At 32.0% G+C, this 22,355-nt stretch overlaps 1 protein-coding gene across 2 annotated transcripts in view; it reads right to left on the bottom strand.

The window, feature by feature from the left end:
* Positions 1-18,256: 18,256 nt before the first annotated feature.
* The window catches only part of Imp (IGF-II mRNA-binding protein), a 51,381-nt gene continuing 47,282 nt past the window's right edge, over positions 18,257-22,355 (bottom strand). The window contains exon 7 of one of the 2 annotated variants that reach the window (XM_085940659.1): positions 18,257-19,286. In XM_085940659.1, coding sequence (XP_085796785.1) covers positions 19,185-19,286 — 102 coding nt within the window. In that variant the 3' untranslated portion in view covers positions 18,257-19,184. The remainder of the gene's footprint in view (positions 19,287-22,355) is intronic. The other variant, XM_085940664.1, reaches the window with a different exon arrangement.

Consider the following 22,355-nt stretch of genomic DNA (forward strand, 5'->3'; position numbering starts at 1 on the left):
AGCCATAATTTCGTCAGTGTGGATGTATCGTTTCCCCTTTTTCCAATTTCGTAGTAAATTTGGGCATCCCAATTCTGTTTCTCCTTACAGTTCCACAGGCATCCGTCCGGTGATCATAAAGATACTTGAATAACGTTGGGCTGCTGTACGAGTTGTCAATGTACAACGTATGCCCTAGTTCCAAGCATCGTTACCACCACGTTGTCCGATATACCGATGTAATTATTTTTCTCAATTTCTGTTTGTTTCCCGGTATAAATGATTAGGTACATAAATATTATAAATGACTAGCCTTCGTCCTGATGAATTAGCGGAATAAACGTCTGCCTTTGAAAAGAAGGAGACTCTCATCAATACATATGTCCTGATACGGACACATGTACTGCTTGAAAGAAATTTGCAGTTCCTTCAAGACCTGTCTAATTTTATATACCTACCTAGTCGATCTCTGGGAACCTGCGTTTCATTGTCACAAAAATGCAACATTCGATGTATCAGTTCGAAACGATTCCTGGACATAGTTTCAGAATAACATGGTGAAAATAACAATCTTCGGATAGACCAGTCAGTGTTCAGATATTTTATTCCGAGAATTCCTTGACATTAGCATACACAGCCCCAAAAATGTATACATATTATCGATTGTGCAGTCTACCCATCGCCGTAGAGTGTAGACGATCACTCAAAACTGTGATATTTTTTGTGGCAAATACAAATTGTCTGTTGGTCTCTCGAACTAACATTTCAACAAAGGAGTTATCGATGAAACATTTGAAATAGTCCATTTCGAATGCATCCGAACTCAAATTATCAGCGTTGCTCAAAGTTGGCATCGAAGGAAAATGCGCGCGGCTCAAACATATCCGATTTCCACTCAAATGTCTGTCGGTCTTTCAGTGAATTCCGATGTGGTAATTTCACTTTCATCGACACATCGTACCATAATATGGTACTGTAGCGGCTAAATAGATAAATTATCTAAATTTTATTGTCAATTAATCGCAACTAATATATTATAACAAAAAAACAATAATTAATATAAATATACTTGTACCTATACAAGTACACAGGCACATACCTATCAATAGTAGTAGGTAGGTATTCATTATTCTCACTTCAATATATTATTATTAGTACCCGTTTCCATTTTAGTGTATCTATAGAAGATAACAATGTCAACTAATAAAAAAATTTATTAAATAAGTACATACTACAAAATAAATAATAATAGTTTAGTTTACCGTATAGATATGGCGAGCCTTTATTCTCGTGAAATACTTCTTCTCATAGCTGTGCTGTGTCACAACTTTTTATTATATTTTGTAAAACTGCTTACCTACCGAATGTATTAATAGTATTTACAACAGGTTTTTAGAAACACTGCAAATATTCAAATTATTCAAAATATTATGTTTTAATACCTACTTAATCCTTTACTTAGTAGGTATCTAGGTAATAAGGTTTTTACCCTCGTCAAGTACTATCAAGTACCCTCGGTCGATAGTATTGATGATGATGGTATATAATAGGCTCAATAATAGGTCATTTTCAAAACGCTTTCGATACAAAACAGTCCAGCTCCAAAAGAAGCAATAGTTTGAAAATAAATGTAGGTATAATGCAATATTATGTACTGATTTTATATTGATTTATTTACCCTTGTACGCCACTGTAATGAAAGATAAATACTCTCGCAGCAGGGTGCAGTTTCAAAAAAAAGGCGTTTATGAATCCCCTTGAAAACTGTGTTTTCTCTTGGACAGCATCGTCGAGATATCGACGCATTTGAAACGCAATCGGCCCGGAAACAAAACGCATTCGACCCGTAAACGATGTTTGGCGGATGAATCCGAAACTTCGCTTTGCCGTGTGCGCGCAAGCCTTACCTGTTTTCAAATTTGAAGAAATACTTACGTGGAAAACATTTTGATGATGATGTGTCCCTACAGGTAGAAGAGTCTAAGAAGTGGATTCATGTCCGAGGAGATTATATTGAAAAATAAAAATATCAAACACATATATATTCTTTTTTTTCTGTCCCATTTCGCGAACTTATGGAACTCAGCGACACGCGTATGAAAAAGTTCAAAGATTATTTATAAATATCAAAGAATGTAAATTACAATATTCTGAATATTATTGTATGGAAACTAACCTGAAAGAATAAACAAACAGATGTTGAATTCAGTCTCTCGGCTCAGAATATATTATGAATATAATATATTCTATATATGAATTGTTGATCATTTTTTTTATATCAATGGATCCCTTTCGAAGTGGGGATCTATATTAGATTATGAAAATCAGTAGCAAAAAAGAAAATGTCGTTTGCACTAAAACGCGTTTTTTTAAGAGAAGCATCTGTTTCGTTGGAGGTTCAAGTCAGAAGGGAAGACGCGGGAGAAAGATTTTGCATTATTCAATGTCACCTCCACCAGTTGGTAAATCACAGCACCAACACGACTGTTTGTTGATTGGTGGACTATCTTCTGATGGATAGGGTTGTCACACGCATCGCATCAGGGTTGCCAAAAGCTGTTACATTTTGGTGATGAAGATCAAAATGGTGACGTGTGACAAAGTCACATGACAATGCCTAGGACCGTCACTATTATTTCAAATTTGACATAAATTTATTACCTATTACATTTTATTATTCCTGTATGGCTTTCCTTCCTTTAAAATTGTGATATATATTTATAGCTATAAGCATTGACACCAAGTTGGCGTTGCAGGCGAAGAAATTACCATCTCCATCTACACACCCAAAGTTGTATTAATCGGATACCTTCCTTCATTTGCTGGAGAATGTCAAATGGAAGGAACACGCTAAACAATATTGCTACTGCTAATCTGCTGGAATTATTAAATCTTTAAATATCAACATTTTGTAAAATAATCATAGGAAAAATATCTGAGAGTGAAAGGAAGAGGGAGAGTCATCAAAATCGAAAAATGTGTTGAATAGGCCAAAATGAACCATAATATATTATAATACAGTCGAACTTGGTTATTACGAGGAAAATGGGACCAACTAAATTTGCTCGTTATAAGCAATGTTCCCTGTAAGGTGTGCGCGTGTGCGCGCGCACACCTACCAAAATGTTTCCGCACACATGTTTTCATCCCGCGCACAGTCCCCACAAAAGAATATTGTAAAAGAAAGTTTCCTTAGCCAGATTTCTAATCTAATAAATCTAAATAAATTAATTAAATGTTCATTGTATAAACATATCATTATTTTTAGTGTCCGAATTAAACTCATTTATAATAATATATTATAATACTTATATAATAATGATATAATATTTTCAATACACTAATTCATCACATTAAAGTCATATTTTTGTCTAGACAAACAAATAAATGGTGTGTTTGAAATTGTTCAAAAAATTGGTTGACTGGTCCAGTGTGATAATATTATAGTACCAAGCAATTGGCTAAGAATATAATACAATTTTGCATAAAAGGGTTTACATTGAACAAAAACAACCCAACATATAAATACATAATATTATAGATTTGGAGAGCACCTCAGTCATCTGCGCTTTGCAGATGATATTGTTATACTCTCACAAGACCCGAAAGACCTCCAAGGTAGAATGCAAGAACTCGCGGATGTCAGTCAAACGGTCGGTCTAAAGATAAATGTCTCAAAAACAAAAGTGATGAGGAACTGTTTTTCGGACCCTGTGATTATCTGTATTTCTGGCACCCAACTCGAGCAAGTCAGCAGCTACGTCTATCTCGGACAGCAGGTGTCCATAGACGGAAGCATGCACAATGAAATTGCTCGAAGAACAAAGCTGGGATGGAGTGCTTTCGGACGTCTGAATAGTATCTTCAAGAATGACCTACCATTATGTCTTAAGCGTAGGGTGTTCAACCAATGTGTGCTACTATATTTGGTTGGACAACGTTACTTTATAGTCCATTACATATTTTGTTTTTACAATTAACTTTCTTTTTCTTTTTCAAATTCCCCGTACCCACGCCGTCCAGTAGAAAGGACTCTCGTGATTGGCCAAATTTTATCGCGTGATGCTTTTGATTTGACGAATCACGAGGACCACCCCGGCGCAGGCGCGTGGAGATTTTAACGTTGCCAGCAAGCGCGGCAAAATTTATTATATATGAATACTTATATTTAGTCTTAAAATTATCTCTCTCATCCATCATCATTTAAACTTTTTAAATCAAATTAAATTTATCTTAATTACACCTCCGCCCAGTATGTGATTTTCACACACACCGGACACACCGGACGAAGGCCTTTACTTATGAATAAAAAAAATTTACGTAGTTGAGCAAGGAATCAGATTAGATGTTTTATGAAGCCGTTTCTAGAGGTCAGGGTTACGTTTCGACTTATGACTACTAAACGATTATTTTACACCGGGAGAAGCCCGCCTGTAACAGGGGTGTATCACCATGCTATTCATCCTTTTTACCATATGTTGTATGTATGCACTATAATCCGCCGCTTTCACTAATTGGACACTTGTCCGGTTTTTGGGGTGGCGGATTACTGAGAGAGTACTGTAATTGTATTGCTGTTTTAGACATAAATAAATGATTGAATTAGGTTTAAGTATTGGCAACACTAATTAGTCGTCAGAAATGCGTTTCCATGGAATTTCTAACAAACGGCCAGAGAACTGACAGTCCGATTTGGTTTGTTTGACTCAGATTGACTGGAACAAAGCTACAATAAAATTGATTATTCTCTAATTTTATAATGGGTAAGAAATAAAATAAAATGTCAGTATGTGGTCTGTTGAAATATTTTGACATGTGTAGTCACTCTTCAATCTGGTGAAAGAAAGACAGTATGGAAGTAAAAATAATTTTGCTGCAGCATATTTGGAAAATTAATAATTTATTAGCCTGTATGTTGACTAAACCCGATATGTTGTCGGTTATTTATAATTGAGAAAAATATTAATTCATAAATGCTAGTGAAAAGCTTACAATGTTAAATGCTGTTTTACAAAGTGCATTTTTATAATAATAGTGATCATTATTGACAAATTGCCAAAGATAATGTATAAGGAATAAAAAGTAGGAGGTAGTAGGAGGTGCTTTTCTATTAGTTTTTTTTTTAAATGAATGAATTAATGAAAATATACAGATAATTTCCCAAAAGTCAATGAGACAATTTAAAAAAGTTATAAATAAAGCTGTGTTCAATCAAAAATAACACTGAATAGATCTCGTTTTTCAGTAAGATGTTTCCACCACACTAGAGATGGGAAAACTGGTCGATTTTGAAGACTAACTATACTTCCTACCAGTGTAAAAAAATACTTAGTATAGAAACTTGTTCCAAAATACTTACTAGTATTTGGAATACTATATAGAGCGTTTGGCGTGCGTATACGACAAAAGTTTCATACTCAACTGAAACTAAAACCACATTGGTATTTGAAATACGTATCGGCTCAGGGAACTCAGACTGTGTATCGGCTTCAATAGAATCACTAAAAATACACTAAGCTCCGCTTGTCGAATAGTCCCATTTATTATAAAATTTTAAACACATTTTAAATTTATGAGTTGTTTTTCTGTTAGGTTACAATATTCTTGTTAACAAAAATGAATAACAGTGATTTTTTTTAATTTAAACACGTTTTGAGTGGTCGTATAACAAGCCTAAGCCTGTGCGTCATCTCACTACTGTGCTGCGACATAAAATTTATGACCTATTATTCAAACATTCGAACGCTAAGACTAATAAATTTAAATATACCTTTATTCAAGTACCATTTCGTTTGCACGCATTTAATGTTAATGTTTAATAGTTTTGAACGTCTCCCAACTAGCGAGTGCACAGAACAGCGACTCGCGATGACATCATCACAAGTTTTTTGGAATAAGTTTATTTAAAAACACATACTGAGTATGGGTAGTTTCATCCGAAACTTGAGTACACAAACTGATGACAGTATTTCCAACTCACCTCTACAGCACACCCTCAAAAATTGCAATCCAAAAAATCACCAGCCGCCACTGCTTAAAACATGTAGTAATGCAGCGATTTCAAAACTGGGAGGCGCGCCCTCCCTGGGGAGAAGCGGAGTGTTGCAAAGGGAGGCGCGAAAAGTTTAACACAATTAATGTGGCCACAGGTTTGCAGTTTGCAAATGCATAGTTTATAAAACGGCCGCTAGTTATAAACTACATAAAAAAAATAATCCTATAAAAGGTTGTTTGCAACCTGTCTGAAGATATGGAGAATAATTTTATAATATAATTTTGTAATGGTAAAAAAGTTGCCTGGCACTACTTTATGTCAGGGCTATTAAATAGTTTAAATATGTGGTTGCGCGTTGCAATTTGATGTGTTATCTATATGATGATTGATATACTTAAATGATAACTCCCGTATATAATTTAGGAAACACTACTTTAGAGCACCACACTGCCCTTAACCTCAGCGATAGGTAGGTGAGCCCACCAAAGATCCTGGCCTGGGGGCCCGCTTCAGGATGTGGGGCCCATGATAGAATCTATTTGTCAATGAATGATGATGAATTTGGATTGAAAAGGAAACATTGGTAGAATTATTATGCGATAATTCATTGAAACAAAAACCCTACTTCAATTTTGGTTAAATCTAAGTGAAAAATAATATAATACTTTGTCAAGAAAAGCAACGCAAATTGTAAGTAAAGTACTGCCAACATTCGTAACATCATATTTATGCGAAACGGGATTTTCTGCATTAGCTGTAATGAAATCCAAATATCGATCCCGTTTAGTAGAAAAAGAGCACTTTCTACGAACAAGCACATTCATCGCATGAAAAACAAATTAATTTAAATTATAACCTTGTTTATTTTCATTTTTATATTTTTTTTTTTCATTTTTGTATTTGTACATTTTTAACTATTTAAAAAGATGTCTATTATTATTAATGAAATAAAGGGCGGGAGGCGCCAGGACCAAATTTTTTTAAAAGTAAGGCGTAACATAATGTTTGGAAACCACTGTATTAATGAATGTTATTTTCTATCGCTGCCTGTTAATAGAATTTATCAATGAATGAAACATCCGTTCAATATTGGTGATATTTGGACGAGCATGGATAAAATATCAATTTACCTTCAATCTAAATAACATCGATTGACATGCATAAATGAAAATATAATGAGTCGCTTAACTCTTAAGGCTCGATGATCATCCACAGGGAATTGCATACTGCTTGTTTACACAATATGTCACCGAAAGTGAAATACTCAAATCATTTCAAAATCGTGTCAACTGAAATATCAGTGCAGGGTGGAATTTAAACAATTAGTGAATATTTTTGTTGTATGAATGCAGAAATTTCATAGAGAGAAAGAGGAATATGAAAAAGAGGCGTTGATGGATAAAACCATGGGTAATGCGACATAATATCATGGAAGTATTTATGTAATCGGTTTGTTTTAAATTCAGAATGACAGTTTATGTACTTATGTTAATAATGTGACAGTAGTCATGGGCGCAGTGCTTAACTTTATTCGATTTTGATTCCAGATCACTTTCGATGACTCGAGGATGAATGTGCGTTTACACGGGTCACTGCTGATGATCGTCAAAAGTGAACCATGTAAATGGGACTTTAGTTAGTGATATCATTATAGCCAACTTTTCAATATAGATTCCCCGATAATTTAAATTTGTCAATAAGGTATGAAAATGTGCGAATTGTGCCATATAAATTCAAGAGCGGCTTAAGCGTCGGCCAATAACATTGTGGGTCCCAGGTTCGAATCCTGGGTCTGGCAAATAAACATTTTGTTTTTCAATTTGTGTTTGAGTCAGAGTATAGACCCAATAGGTTGAGCAAGTCATCAGCTGAATGCAGAACTATTGTAAGGGCTTGAACACAACAGAGAGAGCTCTGATTGATCTATTGCGAGTGAACACGCATTTATGGATGAGACTGAACTAATGTATTTTCACCACCTTAGCACTGTACAAGGGGGAAAAAACAAAAAGAAGACAATATGGGAGAAAAATATCTATACTCGAAGTTGAGTCCAGGGGCCTTATGTTATAACTTGTGACATGAAGTCACCCGACGACATGACGTAATTGTGACGTAACCTCAATACACGCATCGAGGCGAGCCGCCCAAGCACACGGCTCACTATAGATATTATTATGCTGAAACACCAATTTGTGTATGGGGACAATGAATAACGCCAGTATTTGAGTAGCGTTAATTTCTCGAATGCTATTATCACTCCGGTAGTACGTCACAATGACATCATGTCGACCGGGCGACTTCAACTCGCAAGTTACAACATAAGGCCCCAGGGCTTCTTCTTGGTCTTTCAGAAATATGCGTTCATTACAATACCATAGTTTAGGTTTTATAAACTTGATCAGCAGACGCACCCATTGCCAAAGACAGACGCTTGAAATTTTTTTCTGAATAAACTACCTACGTAAATTGTTTATATTTTTTGTGATCGTATCACTATCAGCTGTCAGTTCAATCGTTAAACCCAGAGCATTGGAGCAGACCCTTTTTTGAGTTGCTCCGCTTCGGGACCTAGTACTTGCTCCGGCTCCACTCCGGGTAAAATGTTTTAATAAGTATTATGTGTAAACTTATACAAATGTTAAAAAATTAAAAAACAAGTAGTTTTATATGTTGAATATGTACCTAACCGAATTTTTAGGCTTAGGGATGTAAAAACACGCGCGTTAACATCATTTTACTCCCTACTTCAGTTTTAGTTTGTCAATTTATGGCTACGGCCGTATGTTGTAGCTTAACCACTGGGGAATCCCAAAAGAAATGGCGTATTTCAAAAAAATACTACCTTATTCTTAGGTCAATAATTATTATAAAACAATCATTATTCGTATGATGTTTCATCACGTTTGAATGGTCAAAGACATAGCTTATAATCAGTATCTTTAGAATTATCTTCAAATGTACTAATCATGACCATTTTATGAATAATAAAATGCCTAATTCTTGTCAAATTTGGGATCACAGAGATTATAAAATATATTTTTTTATCGTAAATATTTCACTATAATGTCGATATAAATTATACTGATGGTTTTTTAAATGCGTTTAAAAATTAATAAAAGTAAAAAATCTTAACACCACTGCACATTTATGTACTGAAATATGACAATATTCTAAAACATCAGTGAGAGGTTTTAAAGAATACAGTTTTATGTAATAAAAATACTTTATGCAGTCATCAAATGTTTAAAATAAATATAAAGGATAATAAGGCTTCAAAATTATATAAATAGATTATCTACAACGTTTAAGGTATGTCCAGGATCATGCTTTGAAAATAGAACAAAAGCTCCATTTTTACCTACGCTGAGCATGTCCACCCTTAATAAAAAAAAACATCCAGAGCAGTGGAGCACTACAAATTTTCGGTGCTCCGGCTCCGCTCCTAATCCCATTGCTCCAGTGCTCCTGCTCCGAGCTCCGCTCCAACGCTCTGGTCAAACCTTTATTCAAAAGCAAATCATAACAATTGTTACGCTTTCCTTTATTGTACTTAGTAGTATTTTGATTTTATGAACCACAATGGTTCTAGTGTTTTAGATAACTCAATGGATTCTAATAAAAAGTTGGACCATGACACCAATTTGGTAAACACACATCAATCCCGCACAAGTCCTACACGGCTGCTGCTCGAGCACTGACTGAAGGGATTTGCCACACACAATCCAGTCAGGTGGATCTAATTGAATCGCTTCAGTCGCTCCGGCCGCTGTATGCGCATATACCCTGGGGCCAAAATACCCACACACAGTACGGATTTCCATCAGGTCAGGCGAAACTGAAGGTAAAACTGATCATGTATATGGCCCTTTGGGATCGGACATGGTAAAAAAAAATAAAAATATTAGTTACTTATTTTAAAATTCTTAGTACCTATTCCCAGTAAACATTTTCAAATAGTAATACCATTTTCCTACACTAGCTTGTATTGACATATTATTAGGTACCCATTATTATTGATTATTCTGCGATATCTGCCATGTAGTTTTTGTTAAATTGTGATTAATGCAATAGTTCAATGACGATGCAACAAGAGTTCTTTGCTGGTCGATTGTGAGATGTCAATCGTAAATTCACATGTAACGAACAGCACTTCCATGTCGAAAATCAATATTCCCATATCCAGAGAATGGATTTACCATGTCTCTGATATACCTTTTTTGAAGTCATAAAATAGTCCATTTGATTTTATTTCCCGATTATGTAGATTGCCTTATGGAATCTGCAATATGAATGAGTCTCAATTTTCGCGGCAAACACTCATTACTTCCGATACATGGCTGTCATTGTCAGAACAGGAGGCAGCCATTTACAATTTGTCTACGAGCACATTATGTTACGCAGTTACGTCAGATTGTGGCGTTTACATTTTTTATGACATTCGTTAATAAGCAGATTGACCAATATTTAGCTTGAGTGAGATTGGGATGTCATGTCATGCTGTCGTGCATATGGCTCTTAGCAAGCTTATTACATGTGTTTTATGGCCCGACTGTCAAATAAATGATTACCCACAAAAGGCTTTCAAATTAATCTGTTCCGTGTTGATAAATGTATTCAGGATTTTTGGGTGGTATGAATAAGATAAAAAAAAGAATATTTTTTCAAATTTTTATTAGGTACATGAAGAAACCAAACTGACAAATGTTATCTTTTTTCATTCTTAATACTATTTTATGTAATTTTGAATTTTCTAAGTATTTTATCCCAAAAATGTGAACAAAAATTTATACCTTTTATGTACTGAGGTAGTTTTTAACATAGTTTCCATAAACTTAAAAAAAATAATTTTAAATTACTCACTAAAATAAAAGAATACAAAGAGATTAAATAAACAATTCCAGCGTGCAGCAGCGCGCAAACAATGATATTATGAAAAATTGAATCGACAATTTACGCTAATAATCCGAAAACTACAAAAAACATTCAAAAATTACTTAATGCCCCACTTTGGATCGTAAAGCCTGCACACGCACAAATAAGTAAAGATGTGGAGTAGCAGCCATGTTGCCAATGAGCAACACGTAAACTAACATTTCCAACTAAACAATAGCTTTAGTAAACCAAAAAAATCGCACTACAGTGGGCAACCAACCAATTTATCAATTTATAATATTTGGAAAATACCTTATAAAAAAAACTATCATTCTAATTTTAAAATAAATGAATTTTTGGCTGCCCATACACTTAAAACAAACAATAAAATCCGGTACAACAAATTCTAAAACATCACTCGCACTCCTATACAGCAGTTTTATACTGGACAGTAGGGAATTTCAATATATTATAAAGTTAATAAAACAGTTTGATGAACAATATAATCTTAATAACAAAATGGAGAAAGACAAATCCCATCTTTTTAAATATTGTGATTAGATTAATCCCTCCAAGTTAATGATTTTCCTTTTAAAGCACTGCCTTATAACCAAAGTAAACCAACTGTTTGCATTCTGAACACGGAGTGGAGGATTTAATATGTTGATATTATTGTATAAACACAATAATTGTGATATTACAATTACAGCAAGAGGTATTTTTAAAAGTTATTTTGAACGGAAAAAAGCCGAATTTAAAAGAATAAGTTAAAAAAAAAAGTACTAATAGAGAAAGAAAAAAAACTTCTCAGAATGACCCCACGTTGTAGTTCAGTCTCATGGCCATTGAGAGAGTGAATCTTACATATTTTGTCCATCTGGCCAATTCAATTTCTTTAGAAACATTTTCTTAAATAAAGTATACTATGACCAGAGGAACAAATAAGATCTACCGAAAACAAAATCCTTATAAATATTGTATTTTAATAATAATAATAAAACCATTTGAAAACACCGAATCTTTGTTTTCTACATTTTAAATGCACCGAAATATAGCAAAGAGCGTAAAAGTCAAGGTTCTGGAGAGAAGGGTCGTAGCAGCAAAATTTACGGATTTCACAAATATTTGCAAATTACCAGTGAACGCTCTCCGGTGTCACACAAATTATTTTTTCCATGCGCATTACTAGGGTAAAGTACAAATAAAACAATTAATTATGTCTAGGACACAGCCAACGCAGGCCATGGAGCAACAGGCTCATCCCAAGATCGATAGTTCAAATAATTAACATTTAAACAAAAAAAATAGTTTACATACAAAATTATGAAAATTTAATTTCAAATCATACATATTTTTGGGATGAATATATTACTTCACTAATACATACATTTCCATGCTGTGAAATATGTAAAAGAAGTAAACCTTAAAAGCTTAATGAAGATGTGAATATCAAAAATTAAAATATTCATAAAACAGTTACCTGTTCAATATTTAATAAAACATGTGCTCTTTGAAAAAAAAATTGGAAAAAACAGCTACTAGTACAACAATTAATGATATTTTTATCCGAAAAAATCTACCAAGATGTTGTGTAAGTTCAACAGTATAGATACAAAATAATATTTTTTATAACAGTGATAATAAACATCCAAGACAATAAGCTATTTGTTTTTGATCAATTAATTACTTTATGAATACACCAACATTTATGACACGGGAATAAGTTTTTTTGTTTTTTTTGTTACATTTACAACAAAATTACGATATACAAACATTTTTGACATCCAAATTAAGTTATCTATACTGTGAATAAGTTATACCATCTACGATTTTTGTTATTTTAAATTATGCAATTTAAGCAATTGCAGTTTCCTCATTGTGAAATAGCAATTTATTATGAAATAATGGTTTGCAGGCTCACCTCTTCAACGTGTAGCCTATTTATTAAGAGACACATACCTACGTTTACTTGCACAGTGAAATATATCAACAAATAGATAAATCAATAGCAATCGACAAATTATAAAACTCACAAAGTGAATTCTTTCAGGAAATCGTCAGCCAAAATCAAAATTAGTGTTAAATTATTTATTCACGGAAGAAAGTGAGGATAACACTGACGCCTCGGTGGTGAAAAGACTTATTCCACATCTGTAAAACTCGTTATTCATTTATGTTCAATGTTAATAAAACCATCTTTCAATCAAAATATGACTTGGTTCTTTTCACCACCATAAATTTGGTATTTTTGGACTCACATGGTGCTATTCACCGCCGAGGCAACGACATATGAATCGAATGCACAATGCGGGCATAAGTTATAATAATACACCTTTGTACTGCACATGTAAACTAAGTTAAATAAAAAATACAAACAATTCACTGTCATTCTTACATTCTTCTGTGAATAAAGGACTTGTTCTAAAATCAAATGTTATACTAATTTTTATGTCACTAACAATAGTTTTGTTTCATTTCCACTTCATGAGAATAACAATGTCATATAAAAAGTATCACAACATATTATATGGTATTTTAAATTCACTTAACACTAATAATGTATCCAATCGTCTAAAAAACACTTCTGTCAAGATATATCCAGAACGGCAGCACTATAATCAAATGAAAGTAACAATATCTTATGAAAAATACTCATGAATTTTCAATGAATAGTTTACAATACTATGATAGCGTTAAATTTTCGAGTTTTTTTTTAAAATATGGTATTTATTGAAAAAAGTCAAAAATATAACATAGATAAGCTAATGTCACTTTCTAAGTTAATAGGCCGTATAAAAAAGAAACATTTAACAAACTGCTGTTCATATAAAGACAATCGGTGCAACAGTAATTGCAAACATGTGAACTTTCGATTACAAAGATCTTCATATACAAATATAAGTTATTTACTCTAGTTACTGAAATACAAAAGCAGCCCTACGCTAGTACAGTATCTCTTTCCATTAACAGCAGTTGTGTTACTTTTTTAATCATGGATATAAAATAAGGTTTTTAAACATTATGTGAGTAAATTGACAGCTTCATCAAGTTAATCAGAAATCTTCAATGACAAATCTCTTATGAAGATTATTCAGCTCTCGTACGCACCGGTAAGTTTGGTTAGGTAACCTCGGTCTATATTAGGGAAGTGAAAGGTACAATTGGAATGATATTGTAGGGACAAATTTCCTATTTGCATATAAAAACTAAAAGCCCCTCCCGGGCGTCATTTATAAGCTAAGGAAATTTTCCCAAAAACAACATACATGTTTTCCTACACGTATAAAAATAATATAATCTTCCAATTGTCCTGACCTCGATCCTATTTCGATTAGACAAAAAAATATGACATGCAATAGTATATAAGAAATTCTGCACTTTTCCCTGATTTCATGGTTAAATTTTCGATTAATATATAATACCCGATTGCAGATTTCAATTTCGAGATTCGTTTGCGGAAGTTTTCATAAAATGAAAATAACGCTTGATAGAAAATCAAATGTTTTTCCAATCATAGTTATATTATTAGAAATAATTTTCCAATTCCGGCGGATCACGAATTAACGCTTTTTGTTTTTGAATGGATATTCCTCCGATAGGTGAAGAGAAGGTTCAGAGAAACAAGATAGGTCCTAGTGAAATTCCCTATGAAATTTTTTTGATTTAGGACATGGACATGCAAAGCAGCATATTTGTTTACTTATGAATTGAATAATTGTTTCCGCAGAACTCATGTAAAAGAAAATATTTTAGATTTTGACGACGGTTATTCGAAGTAATGAAAGAAAAATTGAAGGTAAATAAAATTCAAAGAGCATAGCTCTTGTCAAATCCGTAGCGTGTTTAAAGTGATTTTTTGTTTACGTCTTGTTTTGCCGTAGCTTTAATTTTTGGTGAGATCCTAGAACATTCAAATTTGCCAAAGCATTTTTGTCTCAATTTTTTTTTGAGATGAGATTGAATAATTTTAAAATAATCTTTGCGAATAAGCCTCTTTTTAAATTAATCCTGAGAATACTATATTTAATGTTAAAATAAAATTTTAGATAGGAGGGTGGTATTTAAAATAATAATTGAATTGACTTGCCCAGGAAAGTAAAATAATGAATATGGGATAAGTTATAAAAAGATTTATTTGAAAAATCTATATTCTCAAGAATTACAATTTTTGTTAAATATATTAATTAATGTGAATGGTGATAGGTTTGAAAATTGTCTGTGTATAAAAATACTTTGGGCAGCCTTCAGGACATTATTTAATAAATTATTTTATATTTTAATAATAATCTCTCTCATTAAAAATATCTCACTTGGCACATATACAACATGTAAAGTATTTTTTTTAATAAATCCTATGATAGAAAAACAATGTGACAATAATTATGTCACTATACGCTACGGTATCACTTCAAAGTCCCTTCATTGAAAAATTTTTATAAGAGTAAAATACAAAACTTAAAAAAATAATGAACCGAATTTATATTTAAAGTGTTAAATCTACTGTCTTTACTCTTTTCTAACACCCCAACAATCAAAATATCAAAAATAATTGTTATAACTCGTTTTCATAATAATTATCTCGCACTATACACAAGGCCCAAATCTTCTGTAAAAGACACTAGACCTAAAATTTCAAACAACACCGTTTGACACATTCTGCTCCATTCTACCATCCATCCTCAGGCAATATGAAATATTCTTAACAGATACATCAGTCGATGTCTATTGACTATGTTAAAAATATTTGACCACATTGCCAACTAATCCAGATTTACTATGCTTCATATAAATTACCATCCTTTGAATATGCATATATTAATATATTTATTATATATATGTATATAATATATATTCCTTTTGTACTTAATCAGAAGTGTGTGTCGGATAACTGGACATGCACATGCGTGTCACGATTCAAACTATAAAATAAGCACAAATGTGATTATTTTATAATGCTTTTTTCATCATCTTCTAGAATGGTTTATAGCTTTTAATGGTTTGCCAAAAAAACAGAATGTTATTGTTTTGTGGGATTTGTAGGCTTTTAAATATAATACACCAATTCAATTATTCTAATATTGAAAACAGTGGGCTAACATTTAATTAAAGGAAAAATCAATGCAAACATTTTGCCTTTGTGGTGTGGTGTCTGCACGCACACTCACAAATCAACAGCCGAATCTTACTTAAGAGTGAATGAGAAATATTATAATATTATGCAATCTATACTTATGAATGTGAGGTAAATTTAACTAAAATAATGTATGTAACAAAGCCGTGACAGTATAGCACTGGTATTTATTGCAGAAAATGGTTTAAGTTAACGGCCGATCTGTGCCAGAGTGACACAGCTTTTAATCACTATCCCCCGCATCATTGGATAGCGCCCGGGACAGGCGGACAAGCAATCAATACGGTCAGGTCAAGTATAAATTATTTAAACTATATAATAACAGATATAATAAATTGATGAGGCATAATAACTGAAGCACCATTTGTTCCATTTGCAGTTGGAAAGGTCAAATTTCAAAATATGGAATTTCTCACTCACTGCTCTTCAACAAGTCAAAATTAATGTTAAACAGAGTCAAAGTAAATCAGAATCAACATCAGGGGTTAAAACTTCTTCATAATAGTTACAAATACTCAACAATATAACCTTTCGCCATCATTTGTATAAGTTTAATTTAATGAATATGTATGTGTTCCTACTCGTAGGCATTTTGTTATATATAATATCTATATATAGTGACATTTCTACACAAGTACAAATTGTTAGTGGGTATACATAGGCTAATTTTGTATATAATAAAACTCTTGAGTGGTAACATATATATCTGAGGTAGAGAGAAAAACAGATATCCATTGAAAGACTTTATACAAAAACTAACTATGATTAAAAAAAAAAAAAAGGAAAATGAAAACTGTTCCATTTTAAGCACAATATTTTGACACACACATTCTCAAATTTACTGCAATAAAAACGTAACTAATCATTAAACTTATCAGTAACATTATTTACATTTTTATAAGCATTTGATATATTAATCTTTGTTATAATTAAGTCCCTTACCAATTATTATTATAACAGAACATCACATTTAACACAGTTAACCATGACATTAATTCTATTCAATAAAAAAAAAATCACAGGTCATAGGTAGTAATTTTGTTGTCGATTTCTCTAGTCAATAGACAGCTGGCGCAATGTATTCATTTTAATATTTGATACGAGTAAAAGACTTCCCCCTAAATTTTCTTTATTGAATAGTTTTTTGTTATGAAAGCCAAAGATCATTTATGACATTAATTAACAATTTTAACTCTATCAAATGGTCTCCGGTAACTGCAAACACCTCTCATATATCGAACAATAGCTCTGACGATCATCCGAAGGGGATTCTTAGTGAAAATGGTTTACTTTTTTATTATACCAGATAAATATATCAGAATGCAGTAAATTAATCGAAAATATTTAAATTATTATCTTAACATTCTAGGAATTACTTTCTCATACGGGTGTGGTGCCAAATTTACCAAAATCTCAGAACTTTTAATATTCATTTGGACAGTGCCAAGATTCAATCGCAGCATCAAGTTTGTTTCCAAAATATACCAACCATCCCATGCAAGTGATTACATAATATTCCAAAGGAATTCTTGGGCTTATGGCAAAAAAAATTCTGTGCAACATGGAATGTACATAACATGGTTTTTTTTTTAATTTGAAATAATCTGTGTAATTAAACTATGTAGTATTAATTAATACATTCATTCAAAGTAATGATTCATGCATTGCTTCGAAATAATGTATTAATGATGAATTCAGAGGCCATAGTAATAACTTATTTTATGACATTGGCTTTACAAATTTTCTTTCGTGATAACAGACATATATTATTATCATCGATATATTCAGAATATAATAAAATTTGCATAAAAATAGCATTCATTGGGCTGAAAAAATTCAACATATTTAAATTGCTCTGAATAATTGGATTAAAAACATTGCAGGGTATAAAAAATACTTCTGTACTATTGCCAAGTATGGTGACAAACATAAATTATAGAACAAAAAAATTATAATATATTTTTATACAGAAAATAACCATTATAAAAGTGTATGTTTGTGAAACGTGTTAAATAAAGAACCAAATGAATACTGGAATTAATGCTATATTATGTACAGAATTGAATTTAATGCTTATTATTATTATTGAGATATGTGCAATCAAAATATTTGTCCCAAGGGTGAATTTATTATGACTATATCAAAATTAATTCCAAGAAAGTCCCATATAAACCTAGCAATGTATCATTTCACCTGCAGACTAATTTAGACTAACGGTTCAATTGAATGTACAAACGGGAATGAACATATTTCAACAGTAAGTCCGTGTTCATTTTGATAGTGGGAAACAGTAGAAATCGATTGCACAAATTATTTATTGAGGACTCAAAAATTGTAAAAAAAAAAACAATTGACTCGGAAAATTATAATAATTATTGTGGTAAACTTATGTCTCATAAAATAATGATATAAATCCTTCAATACAATATGTGAGTGTATATATATATTTGTTATGTAATATACCTACTATAAATCATCTATTATAATAATTATACAATAATTCGTAGACGAGGTAGTATTAGGTATATTTTTAAAAAAATGTAAAAAATTTGCAAATTTGAAGTTCACATGTTAGTACAGGGAATCTTATAGTATGTAATTAATGAAACATTTACAAAACACCTCAAATGAGTGAGGCACATGCATACGTTACAATGATAAAAAAAAAACATTTGAAATAGTCGCATTGTTAATCAAATCACCAATTTCCTTGTAATCGCTCACCAACAAAATTGTGTGACCAAAATTTGTCATAGTCAACAACTCAATGTGGTAGGAATCTTTAGGGCCAAATACAGCCATAATACCCAATTGCTCTAAAATCAGCCCAACGTCTTCATTCCAATAATGTTTTTAAAGATAAATACTCATTAATGAACTAATAATAAGATTATGGCTAACTTTTTGGTTAAAAAATGACAAACAAAAAAATCAAACATTGTAACCAAATTAAAAATAAGATTATACTGTGGATCCTCGACCAAATTTAGTTGTGATTAGAAGAAAAAATGGTAAAGAAAACAATTAGAAAAAAGTATTATATATCATAAAATCCTTCTATCCACTATCAGCTATCCACTCAAATTAAAGTGAATTAATTGCTTCGTGGGATTACCGTAATTCTTCAATAAACAATCAACAAAATTTAACATAATTGGAAATAGACTGGAGAAATCAAGGGATTGGAGATAGGGAATTGACTTCTCACTGCTGCTGGGGCGGGGTTGAGGGGGCGGCTGTTCCACGACGATGGCGTCCAGGAGTAGTTGCTTGCAGCACCATCGCTCGAATGCGTCTCTGCGCAGACTGAAAACATAAAAGCACACCTCAAAACCAATCAAATATTCCTAACATTGAATATTAATTTCCACTGTACTATAATAGGAATGTGCAAATAATCGCCTATGGGCCGAATTCCACTTTCTACTAATGTGTTTAGCTTCCGAGCTAAGGATGGTTTAAAAAGCAAAAGAATAACTAATCAGAAAGAGATGAAGTTAGTGCCAAAGATCCCTTCAAAATCATTGTAATTTAATTAATTATAAAATATGCCAAACTCGAAACTGAATAACTGGAATACCATCTCAAAATAAAAACATTTATATTTTTCGCATTAAATGCATAAAAAAAAATAATGGAATGCCCTCTAACGATTTACATACTATACAACGCTTGATTGAAAAGTTTTGTCCAGTCAGTTATTGAACTATTCTAATATTTCACATTATGGTCTCCTACAGAATATTTCCAAACAATTAGTAATATATCTGTTATGGTATAAATATATTTTCTTCTAATCACTGTCAAATGATTTATTATAACTACTCCTTTTAAATCATAGACACGTTTTAAACAAAGCAACATGATTGCATCTGTTGAAAATCGATTTTCAGTATCTTTCCCATGGAATATTTATTTTCCGTAAGTAAAATGAGGTTATATTTTGCAGAGTCGTATTTTCTACATTATATGTACCACTAAAGGTAACCCCCTTTAAAAGTTATGTCATATATGGACAACACCTTAGGTGTGGATTTGGATCAAAATAATGTAATCATACAGTGGTTGGCTAACAGAATATAGACTTCAAGAAATTTCAAGAAACTTCAAGAATTCAAGAAAAATGTTAATCCAAGTGTATCTTGTGAAATTACCATAAAAACTTTACCTTTATTAATATAATCTTCTTTAAAAAAAAAAAAAAAAAATGGAATATCAAGTATACAATGTGATAAAATAATAATTACCTCAGCTTCTTTGTATTCAACATCATGAATAAAATTCATGATATAAAGTAGGAGGAAAATTAAAACAATGCAATAAAATATTGTCACTTTGGTTCAGTAAATAAATCAGGAGAATCTCGCGCATTATAAATATATACATACAGTGGATGTTGTATCGTAAACCTATAACTGAATACAGCAATTACAGACCCTTCAAGTAAAATATTTGTTGGCAAAAGCGCATACACAGCCGTGAACACAAAATTAGTTTGCCATAGTTATGTAATTATATAACAAGGAACATTATTTATGGTTAATTGAAATCTTGATTTAAAAATTGTTTTTCTTCAAATATATATGTATGCAATCCAAGCAATTGTTGACAATACAAAACCTCCCTCCAAAGAATGCAGATCAACCAGTTTAATTTTTAGATAAGTCGTGTTTTATATAATTGCATAACAAATTTACAAATCGGTACATATGGGTATGGCAGCAATACGCAAGTCATTAATAAACACAAATTAATTTTTCAGCAGATTTTAATGAATATATTCACAGAATTAGTCAAATACAGCACATAGTTACACATTAATATTTGCACAACTTAAATGCAATACAAACTAAAAAAAACTTATATATAACATTTTGTATATTTTAATGTACCTAAAAAAATAATAGTAACATGATATATGTAATACATTATAGTGGTGTATATTATATATAAACAAAAAATTCGCACAGCTAGTGTCATATTAACACGTTTGTGGACACTTGTCAACCCAGACATTTTTTTTAATGTATGACAGAATGTACATATGCGCATGTATCATTTACTCTGCAATTAAATATAATATTAAATCGAATTATCTTGTTGTATCAGTATGTACATTGTTTTACTTGTGTTTCAGTACAAAGTACAATCACATTACCATTACACATTACTTATATTAACCAGAATCTATCCACAAACGTGCCAATTCACCAAAATAGAATTCATAAGAAAATGTAAGAATGTATTATCTTCGCATCCTCACCTGATTGAAAGGATTGAGCTAGGATGAGTTTTCCATAATCAGCTGCATAGTGATGGGCTGGTTCAAGTGCCTCGGTGGCGCAGATTTTCTGTTCCAAGTCAAACTCTGACTTATCCCGCTCCAGGCGGACACTACAAACATAAAATTCGCAACATGAGCCTTTTACAAATAGTAAAACCTGTATCCATATGTCAAATCCATTAAACATGCACCCATTCATATACTGTTTTGCAAAAAATTAATTACAAATCGTAATCCATCAGAATAAATATTTCTAATGTTATATAATAATAAAATATTAATTATCATCATATGATCCCAATGACGTAGAAAAAAATAGTATAGAGACAAAACCTAAATATAGTAGTGAAGCTGAAAAGAACGTTACCAAAGCTAATGATTAAATTAGCTAAGTTATTTCGCATAGCAGATTCATTTGAAGATGTCTATTTGGCAAGGGTGACGTTTATAGCCACATTTATACCAAGTGAGCGAATGTTTGTTCTTCCCCCGGTCCACAGAAATTCCCTCGCTTTTCATTCAGTGAGCATAAGAATTTCACTGGAGTGGGGGAAGAGCTAAGAGAAGGGGAGAGAAACTTGTAGTGGGATTTTTCGAATAAATAACCACCCTATAAATTTAGAAAACCAGATGTACTTGAAAATATTTAGATATGCTAAAATTTATTACTATGTATGCAATCAGAATTGGAAAACATCAAGTTTGGATAGTGGTATACAAATACCTTCCTAAATCATCCTCTCAAATTATGAACAAAAAGCTCACAACAGTATAAAAATATTGAATGATAATATATCAAATGTTAGCATGTAGCACCCTCACTCAGCAGACAATATATACTGGTGGATATATAGGTGAGTATTCTTGGAGGAACCCAGGACCCCCCCGCAGGGTTGTTCGCATTATAGTATACATATTTTTAATGACAAATTAAAGGCAAGGCATTGATTAATACAAGATTCGCTTACGCACAGCAATAAAATTTAATATTCTTATTCGCATGTCATTTTTACACAGAAGAAATTGTATTTTTTTAATGTTCGCCAGCACAAAGGTAAATAAAAAAAAACCTTTCTTGATAAAAAGAAATA

This window comes from Rhyacophila brunnea, unplaced genomic scaffold, assembly GCF_057557595.1.
Source record: "Rhyacophila brunnea isolate RB1 unplaced genomic scaffold, BYU_Rbru_1.0 scaffold_1, whole genome shotgun sequence".
Classification (NCBI taxonomy): domain Eukaryota; kingdom Metazoa; phylum Arthropoda; class Insecta; order Trichoptera; family Rhyacophilidae; genus Rhyacophila; species Rhyacophila brunnea.